Genomic DNA, 13,439 nt, shown 5'->3' with positions numbered 1-13,439 from the left:
CTTTCCAACAATTCACTAAAAATGTTTTTATGAAGTATTCTATTTTATGTTCTTATGAAGTATTCTAATTTGTTGAGATATTGAATTGGTGGGTTTTTGTTAAATGTGAGCCAAAATCATCACAATTAAAAGAACCAAAGACTTAAACTACTTCAGTCTGTGTGCATTGAATTTATTTAATACACGAGTTTCACAATTTGAGTTGAATTACTGAAATAAATGAACTTTTCCATGACATTCTAATTTATTGAGATGCACCTGTAATATAATAATAATAATAATAATGAAATATTATTAAATATAATATTTACAATTATAGAGTATAATGTTTTAAAATGTAAAAAATGTAAAAAAAAAAAAAAAAAAAGGGAAAAATATGCTCATACAAAAGACAACATTTTTACATATTTTAACTGGAAAACAAGTTGAAAAAGATATTTAAATGACTTGTTAAGAAGTATTTTTTTTTAATGTGTACTACAATTCAAAAGTTTGGGGTCAGTAAGATTTTTTTGAAAGAGAATAATAGTTTTTATTCTGCAAGGATGCATTAATTTGGTACCAATAGATTTCTATTTCAAATAAATGCTGTTCTTTTGAACTTTCTATTATATAAAAAAAAAAAAAAAAAAAAAAAAAAAAAAAATATATTTGAATTATCAATATATTACATTTAAATAGATATTAATAATTTAAAAAACACATTGCTTTGAAGTGTGACTGAGCTTTTCAAAATTAACATCTAAAAGTTGATGGAAGTACATAGCCAATCCTGACATGGCTTAATGTGGTCTTAGAGATGCATCTCTTTAACCTTTGTGTTTATTTTTCATTTACAAGGTTCCTCTGAGGAAGTGAGTATGTTTGATCTGAGGCTCTAATAATATGATGCTAGAGTTTGGGTAAGATGGTGCTCCACCTCTGTGAAACCCAAATCCCAGCAGGGCTCAGATCGGACCCGTCTGAACCCCCTCAACATCCAGATGCTCTCCAGGAACCTGCAAGAGCAGATGTTTCGGGGTCAGACACGGGAGTACACAGACGAGGATGTTGAACGCATGTGTGTGTTTCACTCACTTTCCTGACGAGCGTGACTGACGCGCTGCAAGCGGAGAGCTGTATATCTCATTTCTGTTCACCTTCAGAGTACTTAGGGAGGGGGGAGCAATCGAACTCGTGTTCGGACCAAGCAATCGAACCAAGTGTGAAGACACTTGGAGCAACATAAACTCTGGGGAAAGGAACGGCCCTGTTACCTGACGTAGAACTCAAGTTACCTCAGCTGTACGGCAATGACACTGACGGACACTTCTGTTTACTTGCCCAAAAGCAGAGCCTTCCTTACCCAGATGCGGCCAGTCAGCTTCAGAGAGCACGGCTGACGACTTCCCAGGATGCCCAAGGAATGGGCTTGGGAAGTGGGCTGGACTCGGTATGGGCCGGGAATTTCCCAGATGAGAATTAGAGGTGAGAGGTGAGATTAATTCCAGACTATTTTGAGACTGATTTCAAATGTTTCTTTACTTGCTTGATTGTTGATTCTGAGGGTGTAACAATGTTAAAATTCTATATTATTTGGTCTTAAAACACTAATGGATAAAAAGTAAAACAGTGAAATCTAAAATGCTAATCATTTTAAAAGCTAAAAGCAAATGTTGGCATCAGAACATTATATTGTACAGTAGGCTTTCCCAAACTGGGATTTACGAAAGAACTGCAAGGGGTTCATGAGTTGATAAAAGCGAATAATTAATTAAATCAAATGAATCATTTAAAAATAAAAACTATCAAAATAAAACACTTTAAATATTTTATCTGTTTACCTGCATGATATGTGACCGTTGACCAGCATCAGAAAACCGTGAACATGCCAATGGGTTGTTAAATTATTAATTATTAAATATTACTAATCTCAGGAAGTATTATACAGAAAATATTTTATGTAAAAGGAGCTTGACTGACAAAAAGGTTTGGGAATCCCTGCAGTGTTATTAACTTAAACTTGGAAATGTTGACAAGTGACTGAAGTCTGTCTTGAAGTATTAAAATGACTAAAACTGAAATAAAATAAAGCGAAAATTAAAACTATTAAAAATAATTTTTGTTAATTAAAATAAATCTGAAATAAAAATATAAATATTGGAAGAAAAACTTAAACTTAGAAATGATCTTGACAATTAACTGAAATAATAAAGTGTAAGTTAAAGTACTAAAACTACTATAAAACTGATAAAAGCACATAAAAACACTAAAAGTTAAAATCAAAACTGAAAATATAAAAATTAAACCAATTTAAAATAATATTATATAAATAATATATAATAGTATTATATATTATTCTATATTTACTTATACTAATATATACTGTACTAATATCCAGAATTAACTGATACTAAAAAAATTCAGCAAAAATCTCTAATATTGGCCAAAGAAAAAATATGATACCCTATATCATGCATGTGCCTTTGGGTGGTTCTCTGCTGGGCTCCAAAATGCGTTTCCTGGACACAATGAGTACCACATGGCAATCTCAGGTCTGACAGGATTCCAGCGCTCACTCTGGATGGCTAGCAATTACGGCAAGAGAAAAGGGCTACAGGAAGTGAAGGAGCACATGAAGCGCCTCAGCCGAAGCTCTGAGGGCCCGATGGTTTGTGCAGACCTTGCAGCTTTTGACAGATCAGCCACAATAGTTTACAATACTGCAAACCAGTAACAAATTGTATATTTTTTCTCATGCAGATGGGAATGGGTTGATATCAGCAGTATTAATAACCTTGCTGATGTTCACGCTCTCTACGTGGGAGTAGAACCGTTGAAGAAAGAACCTAGGGATCTGTTCGTGAAGGGCAGCATGTCGGACATTAGGACAAATTTTCAGGTAAGCAGGACGTTTAAAAGAAATAGCTCACCAAGAAACAAAAATGAGCTGAAAATGTACTCACCCTCATGCATCTCGGATGGCAAATTTTCATATTTGGGTGAACTGTTTATTTAAGGAGCCAACAAAATGTCTATGCTAAGTTATACCTTTTCATACATTAATAAAAGTACAAATAAAAGAATAAATGAATGAATAATGTGTTTCCTGAAGTTATGTTGTCTTTATCAGGAGCTGATGCAGTATTGTGCTCTTGATGTTTTGGCCACACGAGGTCTTCATTCAAACAGTATATGTGCACAAGGTTTTTTTTTTTTTTTTTTAATAATCTAATAAAGGTATTTTAAAAAAATTACACAAAATTTTTTGTTGAGCATGAGGCTTACTTGTAAGGGGAAGTTTTTTTTTTTCTCCAAGCAGGCCGATTTTTTTTTTTCTTTTTCTTTTTTAAAACAACATATATATTGTTTATCTTTTTAATTCTTCATATAAACCATAGTTTTAGTTAATTTACATTTACTCTACATTTATATATCTGGTAGATGCTTGAATGATTATCCAGAGCATTGAAGGTACACATACTGTATATATAAATATATTTTTTCAGTTCTTGCTTTTCCTAGGAATCAAACCCATGACCTTGGCGTTGCTAGCACCATGCTGTACTGTTTGCGCTACAGGAAAGCTAAGTTTGCTAAATGGAATTTAGTTTCCGGTTTTTTTTTTTTTTTTTTAATAATCTAATAAAGGTATTTTAAAAAAATTACACAAAATTTTTTGTTGAGCATGAGGCTTACTTGTAAGGGGAAGTTTTTTTTTTTCTCCAAGCAGGCCGATTTTTTTTGTTCTTTTTCTTTTTTAAAACAACATATATATTGACCAACAAACCCATGACCTTGGCGTTGCTAGCACCATGCTGTACTGTTTGCGCTACAGGAAAGCTAAGTTTGCTAAATGGAATTTAGTTTCCTTCCCTGAGACTTCTATTATGCTTTAGTTCATTACCAGCAGAGTGAACTGGGTGGTTCATTCAGTAATATTATGGATTATTACTTGTGGATTATTGTGATGTTTTTATCAGCTGTTTGGACTCTCGTTCTGACGGCACCCATTCACTGCAGAGGATTCATTGGTGAGCAAGTAATTTAATACTAAATTTCTCCAAATCTGAAACAAACTCATCTACATCTTGGATGAGTAAAAATTCAGCTATTTGTAGTTCTTGGGTGAATTATTCCTTTTGGAATACACTGTGACTTTTGCCCATATTTACAGTAAGGAGTTGATGGCAGAAATTTCTTAAAGTCAGAGCCAGTCTGCAGATTTTGGGCACTCAGGCATGTTGTTTTAAAGTCAATTCAGATTTTAAGTCAAGTAGTCTATTCCAGCCTTTACTCACTTTACTCTCCTGTTTTAAACCATTTTTCTGTAAAACACAAAGGGAGAAATCGAAAATAAATTCTCTTTTTTTTATATGACATCATTGTATGAAAACTACTTTTTTTTTTTAGTTCCACTGAAATGTTATACAACTTTGAAATAACGTGAGAGTGAACAAATGACAGAATTTATTTTTGGGTGAACTGTTTGTAAAAAAAACCCCCAAAAAACCCCAGATCATATGTGGACATTTGTTTATTAAGATTATAGCGGCATTCTGTGAACATGAAGAACTCGTTAACACTTCATAAATTCACATAAAATGAATACAATGTTCAGCTATTTGTAGTTCTTGGGTGAATTATTCCTTTTGGAATACACTGTGACTTTTGCCCATATTTACAGTAAGGAGTTGATGGCAGAAATTTCTTAAAGTCAGAGCCAGTCTGCAGATTTTGGGCACTCAGGCATGTTGTTTTAAAGTCAATTCAGATTTTAAGTCAAGTAGTCTATTCCAGCCTTTACTCACTTTACTCTCCTGTTTTAAACCATTTTTCTGTAAAACACAAAGGGAGAAATCGAAAATAAATTCTCTTTTTTTTATATGACATCATTGTATGAAAACTACTTTTTTTTTTTAGTTCCACTGAAATGTTATACAACTTTGAAATAATGTGAGAGTGAACAAATGACAGAATTTATTTTTGGGTGAACTGTTTGTAAAAAAAAAACAAAAAAAACCCCCCAGATCATATGTGGACATTTGTTTATTAAGATTATAGCGGCATTCTGTGAACATGAAGAACTCGTTAACACTTCATAAATTCACATAAAATGAATACAATGCATGAATTAAATGAGTTAGAAATGGATTCTTTATATATTGTTGATGTGCTACTGCGAAGCAACTTGATCCTGTTTTTATATATCAACAGGCGAGGCGTTGGACATTTATCAGATTCTAGAGATCACCAAAGGGTCGTTGGCCAAAGGAAAACGACAAGCTACAAGGCTATAATAATATCTGTGGCATGAAAAGAATGAACGCAGGTCATGCAGCCTCTCTCAGCACATAAATGGCTACCCCTAGTGCGAACTCAGAAAAGGGCAGTGTTGAAATGAGAGAAATGAATGAACGGGGTTGTAAAAAGTGCAAAAGGAGGAATAGAAGCTTTTTTTTTTCACTGCTTCCTCCTCTTTTTCTTTGGTGCTTGATTTTTCTCTGAAACCTGAGAATCTTCAGTCTAAAGAAAGAAAGAAAGAAAGAAAGACTCTATTGAAGATGAACCCAAACCCACAGCACTGTCGGCGTATGAACATGTTTAAACAAAGACACACCTGTTGGCTTTCATCCCGCTGCTGTTCCGGTTCCTGCAGCGCAGCTTCCAATGTGGCAGCATTGATTCTGAAGTCTCTGGAGGTGCTCAGCTTCATGTACTGCATCAGATTGACCTGTTTGAAAACATTCACAGATGTGCCTTCATTTTTCAAAGGTTTTTGTAACACTTGCTGTTGTATATGCTGTGCGTATAGGCAAAAACCTAAGAGACTTTACCTTGGATTTCTTGGAGAGAAGAATGAGAAACTTCTCATACTGTTCGATGTTGAAAATGAGGTTCGGGATGGCTTTACTCTCACGAAGGACTTTAGCCTAGAAAAGAAAATCACATCAGATGCACAAAACATTTTCAAGACTTTGCACACCATAGCCTAAATTGTTAACAAAATATACCAAATAAATACCAAAAAAAACCATCTACAAAGTTATTCTAAAGTGATTCTAAAGGCCGGGACGACGGCGAGCGACGGTCGAGCTAGTTTGTTTGGTGTGTTCCACTCGGTAAACTGTCTTAAAAAAAATTCCCCAGATCATATGTGGACATTTGTTTATTAAGATTATAGCGGCATTCTGTGAACATGAAGAACTCGTTAACACTTCATAAATTCACATAAAATGAATACAATGCATGAATTAAATGAGTTAGAAATGGATTCTTTATATATTGTTGATGTGCTACTGCGAAGCAACTTGATCCTGTTTTTATATATCAACAGGCGAGGCGTTGGACATTTATCAGATTCTAGAGATCACCAAAGGGTCGTTGGCCAAAGGAAAACGACAAGCTACAAGGCTATAATAATATCTGTGGCATGAAAAGAATGAACGCAGGTCATGCAGCCTCTCTCAGCACATAAATGGCTACCCCTAGTGCGAACTCAGAAAAGGGCAGTGTTGAAATGAGAGAAATGAATGAACGGGGTTGTAAAAAGTGCAAAAGGAGGAATAGAAGCTTTTTTTTTTCACTGCTTCCTCCTCTTTTTCTTTGGTGCTTGATTTTTCTCTGAAACCTGAGAATCTTCAGTCTAAAGAAAGAAAGAAAGAAAGACTCTATTGAAGATGAACCCAAACCCACAGCACTGTCGGCGTATGAACATGTTTAAACAAAGACACACCTGTTGGCTTTCATCCCGCTGCTGTTCCTGTTCCTGCAGCGCAGCTTCCAATGTGGCAGCATTGATTCTGAAGTCTCTGGAGGTGCTCAGCTTCATGTACTGCATCAGATTGACCTGTTTGAAAACATTCACAGATGTGCCTTCATTTTTCAAAGGTTTTTGTAACACTTGCTGTTGTATATGCTGTGCGTATAGGCAAAAACCTAAGAGACTTTACCTTGGATTTCTTGGAGAGAAGAATGAGAAACTTCTCATACTGTTCAATGTTGAAAATGAGATTTGGGATGGCTTTAGTCTCACGGAGGACTTTAGCCTAGAAAAGAAATCACATCAGATGCACAAAACATTTTCAAGACTTTGCACTCCAAAGCCTAAATTGTTACCAAATATTTTCATTAAAAAAAAAAGAAATCCAAAACATTTATTCAAAATGCATTTTTTAGTCTCCGGGAATGAATCTTAATAGTTCCTACTGAAGCAGCTGCTACCGCCTCATCTTCTTTTTTCTTCTTCTTCAACTTTTCCTGGCCTCCTGCCGTCAGCTCTCCACTCTGTACAAATGAACATGATTTGATAATGTGTCAAAGACAGTGTGGTGAAGGTTAAAAAAAAAAAGGATCATTTTCGGGTACACACCTGTACATACGTGATGAAACAGTAACACTGAGGAGTGAGATGAGACCCTGACAGCTTCACCTGGACACAAGAGAAGTTATTTTAGTGGCATTTCGGTTAAAACACGCCTTGAATATTTTTAACTAGGTTTTTACTGTTTTAAGTTAAATATAACCCTATTTGGCAATAATGGCTGTTTGGACAAAACAGTGGATCCTTAGTTAGGAAACAGTCAAAAGTTTTGTTTTTATCACAAATAAAAGGCATTAATGTTGAGTTATACATCAAATTTGACATCCTTGCAACAATTTTTTGAGATAAATGTTGCAACTACACTACCTTTTAACAGTTTGGGGTCAGTAATGTTTTTTGAAAAAAAAAAAGTCTCATACGTCCGTCATTTATTTGATCAAAATTACATGCTACCAATGTGGCAGCATTGATTCTGAAGTCTCTGAGCTTCATGTACTTCATGTACTGCATCAGATTGACCTGTTTGAAAACATTCACAGATGTGCCTTCATTTTTTTGTAACACTTGTAACACTTGCTGTTGTATATGCTGTGCGTATAGGCAAAAACCTAAGAGACTCTACCTTACCTTGGATTTCTTGGATTTCTTGGAGAGAAGAATGAGAAACTTCTCATACTGTTCGATGTTGAAAATGAGGGCTTTACTCGCTTTACTCTCACGAAGGACTTTAGCCTAGAAAAGAAAATCACATCAGATGCACAAAACATTTTCAAGACTTTGCACACCATAGCCTAAATTGTTAACAAAATATACCAAATAAATACAAAAAAAAAACATCCACAAAGTTATTCTAAAGTGATTCTAAAGGCCGGGACGACGGCGAGCGACGGTCGGGCTAGTTTGTTTGGTGTGTTCCACTCGTCGGCTCTCGTCTGGCTCACGTCGGCGGCAGTTTGCCCGATTCAACATGTTGAATTGGCGTCGGGCCGTTGGCGAGGGTGAGAACTCTGATTGGATGTTCAGTTTAGCGAACGAGTCAGTGCCCGAGAATTAAAGCGAAAGTGATTAAAACAAGCATGTAAATGAAGGTGGTACAGACAGAAGGCTGTTTAAATCAAATATTTCCGCATCGTGATGTAGACATGTGGGGGCGTGTTTGAATGAGGCGTTTTAGCCCGGTCTGGATCAGCCTTCTCTTTTAGATAGAATAAATTCTTTTGTGGGAGACTTTGAGCTTTGTAACTGCAGATCTTATATATGCGCAAATAGCTACATAACACACTAAAGAAAAGGAAAAATAGAAATCGCATCATATGACCCCTTTAAAGTTATCAACTTTACTGATATTCAAAATGGTAAGCAAGCGCTGCTTTGTTTACATTCCGTATATCTGCTCTCTCTCTCACGCACACACACACACACACACACACACGACGCAATACTCTACACGGCGCAAAACTCCTCATTTAAGCAGTCAATAGCAAATACTTAAACTATTAAAAAACATACTTACAGTAGCTGATTCAGAATAAGTGCCAAGTGCCGGAATTCACCCATTTTTTTTTCCTTCCTCTCACGCATGCGCAGAACGCACGTGTTAGTTTGCCGTCGGCTGTAGTCTGTGCGGTGTGTTGGAGCGCAGCTTTTTGGTCCGACGCTGCCGACACGAGGCGACAACACCATCGGCTTTCGTCGCCGCTAGTTCTTTGAAGTCGGCTTGGTGTGTCCCGGCCTTAAATAGTTCTTACTGAAGCGGCTGCTACTGCCTCATCTTCTTTTTTCTTCTTCTTCAACTTTTCCGGGCCTCCTGCCGTCAGCTCTCCACTCTGCATAGGAGAACATTTGATAATGTGTCAAACATTTGATAATGTGCCATTTGGACAGGGTGGTGAAGATTGAAAAAAATAAAAAGGGCCATTTCCAGGCGCATACCTGTACATACGTGATGAAACAGTAACACTGAGGAGTGAGATGAGACCCTGACAGCTTCACCTAGACACAAGAGATGTTTGTGAGTTATTTAATGGCATTTAGGTTAAGTCTGGATCTACAAAAACATGCCTTGAATATTTTTTAACTAGGTTTTACAGTTTTATGTTAAATATTACCCTACTTGACAATAATGGCTGTTTGGACAAGACAGTGGTTCCTTTGGTAGGAAACAGTTAAAAGTTTTGTTTTATCATAAATAAAAGGCATAAATATTGAGTTTTATATCAAATTTTACATCCTTGCAACAATAGTTTGAGATAAATGTTACAACTACACTACCTTTTAAAATTTTTGGGGTCAGTAACGTTTTTGAAAGAAGCCTCTTACATTCACCAATTTGATCAAAAATACAGTAAAAACTGTAATATTGTGAACTAATTACCATTTAAAAGAGCTGTTTTCTATTTGAATATATTTTAGAATGGAATTTATTCCTGTGATGAAAAAACAGATTTTCCAGCATCATTACTCCAGTCTTTAGAGTAACATGATCCTTCAGAAATCATTCTGATATGCTGATTTGATGCTGAAGAAACATTTCTAGTCTCAGTAGAAATTAGTTTCAGTAGTCTAATCCACTAGAAATCAGATTCAGGATTTAACCAGCCTTTTATTAGACACATATCATTATCATTTATGTTAAAGTTTATTTGAATATCACATTTAAACAATTTATTTCATTTCTTGCCACCCTCTGTCATAAGTTTCAGTCATGGTTATACATTATGATTTTTGTATACATGTAATATTTCTGTTTCTAGTCTCAGTAGAAATTAGTTTCAGTAGTCTAATCCACTAGAAATCAGATTCAGGATTTAACCAGCCTTTTATTAGACACATATCATTATCATTTATGTTAAAGTTTATTTGAATATCACATTTAAACAATTTATTTCATTTCTTGCCACCCTGTCATAAGTTTCAGTCATGGTTATACATTATGATTTTTGTATACATGTAATATTTCTGCGCTATTTGGCTAGGGTTCTGAATGTAAGTTTACATATAGTACACTAAGAGGAAGTAAGGACTCTTATGGGGGAGAGATCGCTGCTTCCGGTATTGTTATATTGTTGTGGACGGCTATGGTTGTAGTTGAATAAAGGGAGTTTTCCATTGAGTTTAAAACAGTTGTCTTTTGATGAGTAACACTCTGTGCTGTAAATATTTAGAAAAACCGTACCAATTTCTCCAAACGTGCGGAGAGCTGACCGGGTTGGGTCGCACATAGCTGAATATACTGCAAAATAAAAAAGAAATGTTTTTGATGACTTTAATTTTATGTGCTGTGCTGTTTTTGTGTGAAGCTGTAAAGATTCCCCAAACCATAACAGAGCAAACCAAAATGACTGAATTGGTGATTATAAAACACATTACAGTCATAAATCAGAACAAGACTCACATATTTGGTCAGTGTAGTCAGGATGCTGTAGGTTCGACTGAGCTCTCTCATGAGTGTGTCTGTGCAGGGTCCCGTGGGCAGGGCGGTCTGAACCAGCTCATGCAGAGCTGTTAACAACGTGCCTAACTGAATCGTGACGGCTTTCTCAATCGGGTCCTGCTGGCCCAGTGGCTGCTGGGTATTTCCTAATGCACACACACAGGAAGTGGCCATAATACACTTTTTTGTCTAGATCTGGGATGTCCACATCTTAATTAAGGCCACAGTCTTAATTAAACACACCTGACCCAGCTAATCAGAAACTTCCAGGCAGGTGTGTTGGAGGCCTTTCAGGAGAAAAGATTGGACATCTCATGAGGTTTTTGGTGTGTTACCTGAAATTGTTCTGTCTGAGCCTATCTGGCCTTTCTTCTTGGCGATCAACCAGTCGACTTCATCCAACACCTTTCCAACCTGAGACAAGACTAGAAGCTGGAAAGGAAGAGAGGCAGATGTTGTGCTCTAATAACAGGTATGAAGATTTAAAAACTTGTTTCTGAAGTCTGTCCGTTCTTACCGTGGTGGATGCAGCCGTTTTCATGCTGATGATGGCAAAATGAGACTGTTTCTCCACCTCTACGTCCTGCTCAGGAACCGAGATAGTTTTTTTAGTGTTGTAAGATCAAATGTAAAGTCCTCCAGTACTTTCAGTGTTCAAAACAGGCTAATTTTGCTGCCTTGAGAAGACCTGAGGCCACAGTACCTGGTCGATGTCTCCCAGCTGGCTGTGTATGTCCTGGCACATCTCCCAGAGCAGAGACACTGGGCTTTTATACAGGACATGCAGGTTGAACAGCAGGGACAGCAAGCCCTTAGTGAGTGAAATGTCCTCTGAAAGAGAGATTATCTTTATAACAAATTGGTGAAAGTAGGGTTGGGGATCTAAAATTATGCAGCTTTTTATTTGAGCATCACATTTCCTGAAGACTGCACTATTGCCACAATGCTGCATTTACTGGATCAAATAGTAATATTGTGAATTTTTTTTACTATTTACAATAAGTGTTTTCTATTTGAATATTGTAAACTGTTATTTATTCCTGTGTTTGAAGAGCTCAATCACTTGAATAGTGTTTTATGCATTTTGTATACTGGTAAACACAAGAGAAAATAATGAAATATATCATTATTCCTGTTATTTTATTAAAAGAGCAGTATAAAAAATGTGCCTTTTTATACTAGATTTTGACTTTTAGTTTCATGTTAAATATTTTGAATCTACTTGGCAACAATGTCCATTTGGACAAAATTATAGTTTTTTTGCTATGAAATTAATATTGAGACTGAGAGAGATCATTTTTTATTTTATTATTATTATTTATTTATTTTTTTTAATTCTTGCAACAATATAAATGTCAAGATAAATGCTGGAATGCTAATGGAATGCTTTTAATGGTATGAAATACTCCCAGCAGTCCCTAATAAATGTTTCATCTTTGTATCTGGACATGAATCACTTACCAAAGTTGGTTTCCTTACAAATTTTCACAGTCCAGGTGATCATTTGCACAAACTGCACAAAAAAACCCAACAAAAACCATATTGAGATTCCTGACGGCTAATACTGAAAAAGCATGAGTGTTTTGAAGAACTACCTGCTGAGAGGAAGGATTGTGTTGCCGTGAGAGTATGCTGAGGATGCTGACCAGTAACTGAGCTTCTTTACTGTTGAATCCCTCCTCTCCCCCACTGAGCTGGTTCATCAGCGCTCGCTGTACAGAAAAGATCAACTTACAATATTTACCAGTGTGTTTTGTTGTGTCCAACTTTTTCTTACAGGTGATATTGAACATTACAGTCATGCTGGGTTTGAAAATGATGCTGGAACCTGAAATTGGCGAATGTAGAAAGCTGTTTGCTCTGTCAGATCAGACCCCTCACCCTCTGCCTCTCCTTCGCCTGAGACATCTTTAACACAGATTTTTTTTTTTCATTAAAACACCATTAACATAAGTATTATTTAGAAGTCACAGGAATGTTTGAGGCCCACCGAGAGATGACAGGAAGTTGCTCATGCGTGTCGGGAATCGCTGTAGAACGGTGGTGAAGACTCGCAGTAGACCCTCCAGACATAGTAACGATACACTCTGGCCCTTCTCCTTCTTCCCAGCATCCTCCACAGTCGATGGCACGTTGGTGTAGCGCCACATTAACACACTGCATGCAGGGAAACACGAGGTTAATAACTGCAGCTTCTTTCAGCCAATGAACCCATGTGCATAATGAAATGTGCTGCTCAATAACATAAGCCTAGACCTGGTGATGTCACAGAGGTGACAGAAGGTTTTATCAGGGCTCTGTCCCTCTGGCCCGTCTGTGTGTCCTGTCTCCTCCAGCTGCTGGATCTTCTGCAGAGCCACACTCACAGAGTACCGCAGGAAGTCTCCGCTGGAACGCAACACAGACAGGCTCTCTTCGCGGCTCTGAGTACTGTCTCTTAAAAAAAAAAGATATATATACTGTATATAATTATTATGATTATGGTACTTATAACATTTGGATTGATAATTTAACTTATTAAAATTATTTATAATTTTTTCAAAAATTAACATCACTGGTTAAAAGATTGAACTAATTATGATTTTTTTTTTAAATGTTTTTATTTATTTATTTTTTTACATTTTTTTTTTTTTAACATTATGCTCATCAAGGCTGCATTTAAAAATACAATAAAAAGTAATATTGTTATATATATATATATAT

The 13,439-nt window shown here is 36.2% G+C and overlaps 1 protein-coding gene across 1 annotated transcript in view; it reads right to left on the bottom strand.

Moving 5' to 3' along the window:
* Window positions 1-6,554: 6,554 nt before the first annotated feature.
* The window catches only part of LOC107750716 (Fanconi anemia group I protein-like), a 15,522-nt gene continuing 8,637 nt past the window's right edge, over window positions 6,555-13,439 (bottom strand). Inside the window, exons 24-38 of the mRNA XM_016566229.1 lie at window positions 12,993-13,172; window positions 12,727-12,893; window positions 12,565-12,644; window positions 12,332-12,448; window positions 12,198-12,249; window positions 11,440-11,567; window positions 11,254-11,319; window positions 11,072-11,168; window positions 10,698-10,882; window positions 10,479-10,535; window positions 9,236-9,295; window positions 7,189-7,266; window positions 6,933-7,028; window positions 6,716-6,829; window positions 6,555-6,625 (exon numbers count right to left, since the gene is read on the bottom strand). Of these exons, the coding sequence (XP_016421715.1) occupies window positions 6,563-6,625; window positions 6,716-6,829; window positions 6,933-7,028; window positions 7,189-7,266; window positions 9,236-9,295; window positions 10,479-10,535; window positions 10,698-10,882; window positions 11,072-11,168; window positions 11,254-11,319; window positions 11,440-11,567; window positions 12,198-12,249; window positions 12,332-12,448; window positions 12,565-12,644; window positions 12,727-12,893; window positions 12,993-13,172 (1,540 nt within the window). The 3' untranslated portion in view covers window positions 6,555-6,562. The remainder of the gene's footprint in view (window positions 6,626-6,715; window positions 6,830-6,932; window positions 7,029-7,188; window positions 7,267-9,235; window positions 9,296-10,478; window positions 10,536-10,697; window positions 10,883-11,071; window positions 11,169-11,253; window positions 11,320-11,439; window positions 11,568-12,197; window positions 12,250-12,331; window positions 12,449-12,564; window positions 12,645-12,726; window positions 12,894-12,992; window positions 13,173-13,439) is intronic.

Source organism: Sinocyclocheilus rhinocerous, unplaced genomic scaffold (genome assembly GCF_001515625.1).
Source record: "Sinocyclocheilus rhinocerous isolate Xijiao unplaced genomic scaffold, SAMN03320098_v1.1 scaffold1143, whole genome shotgun sequence".
Taxonomy (NCBI): domain Eukaryota; kingdom Metazoa; phylum Chordata; class Actinopteri; order Cypriniformes; family Cyprinidae; genus Sinocyclocheilus; species Sinocyclocheilus rhinocerous.
Note: the sequence above shows the minus strand (reverse complement) of the source record. Positions and strands in the feature narration are given on the sequence as shown.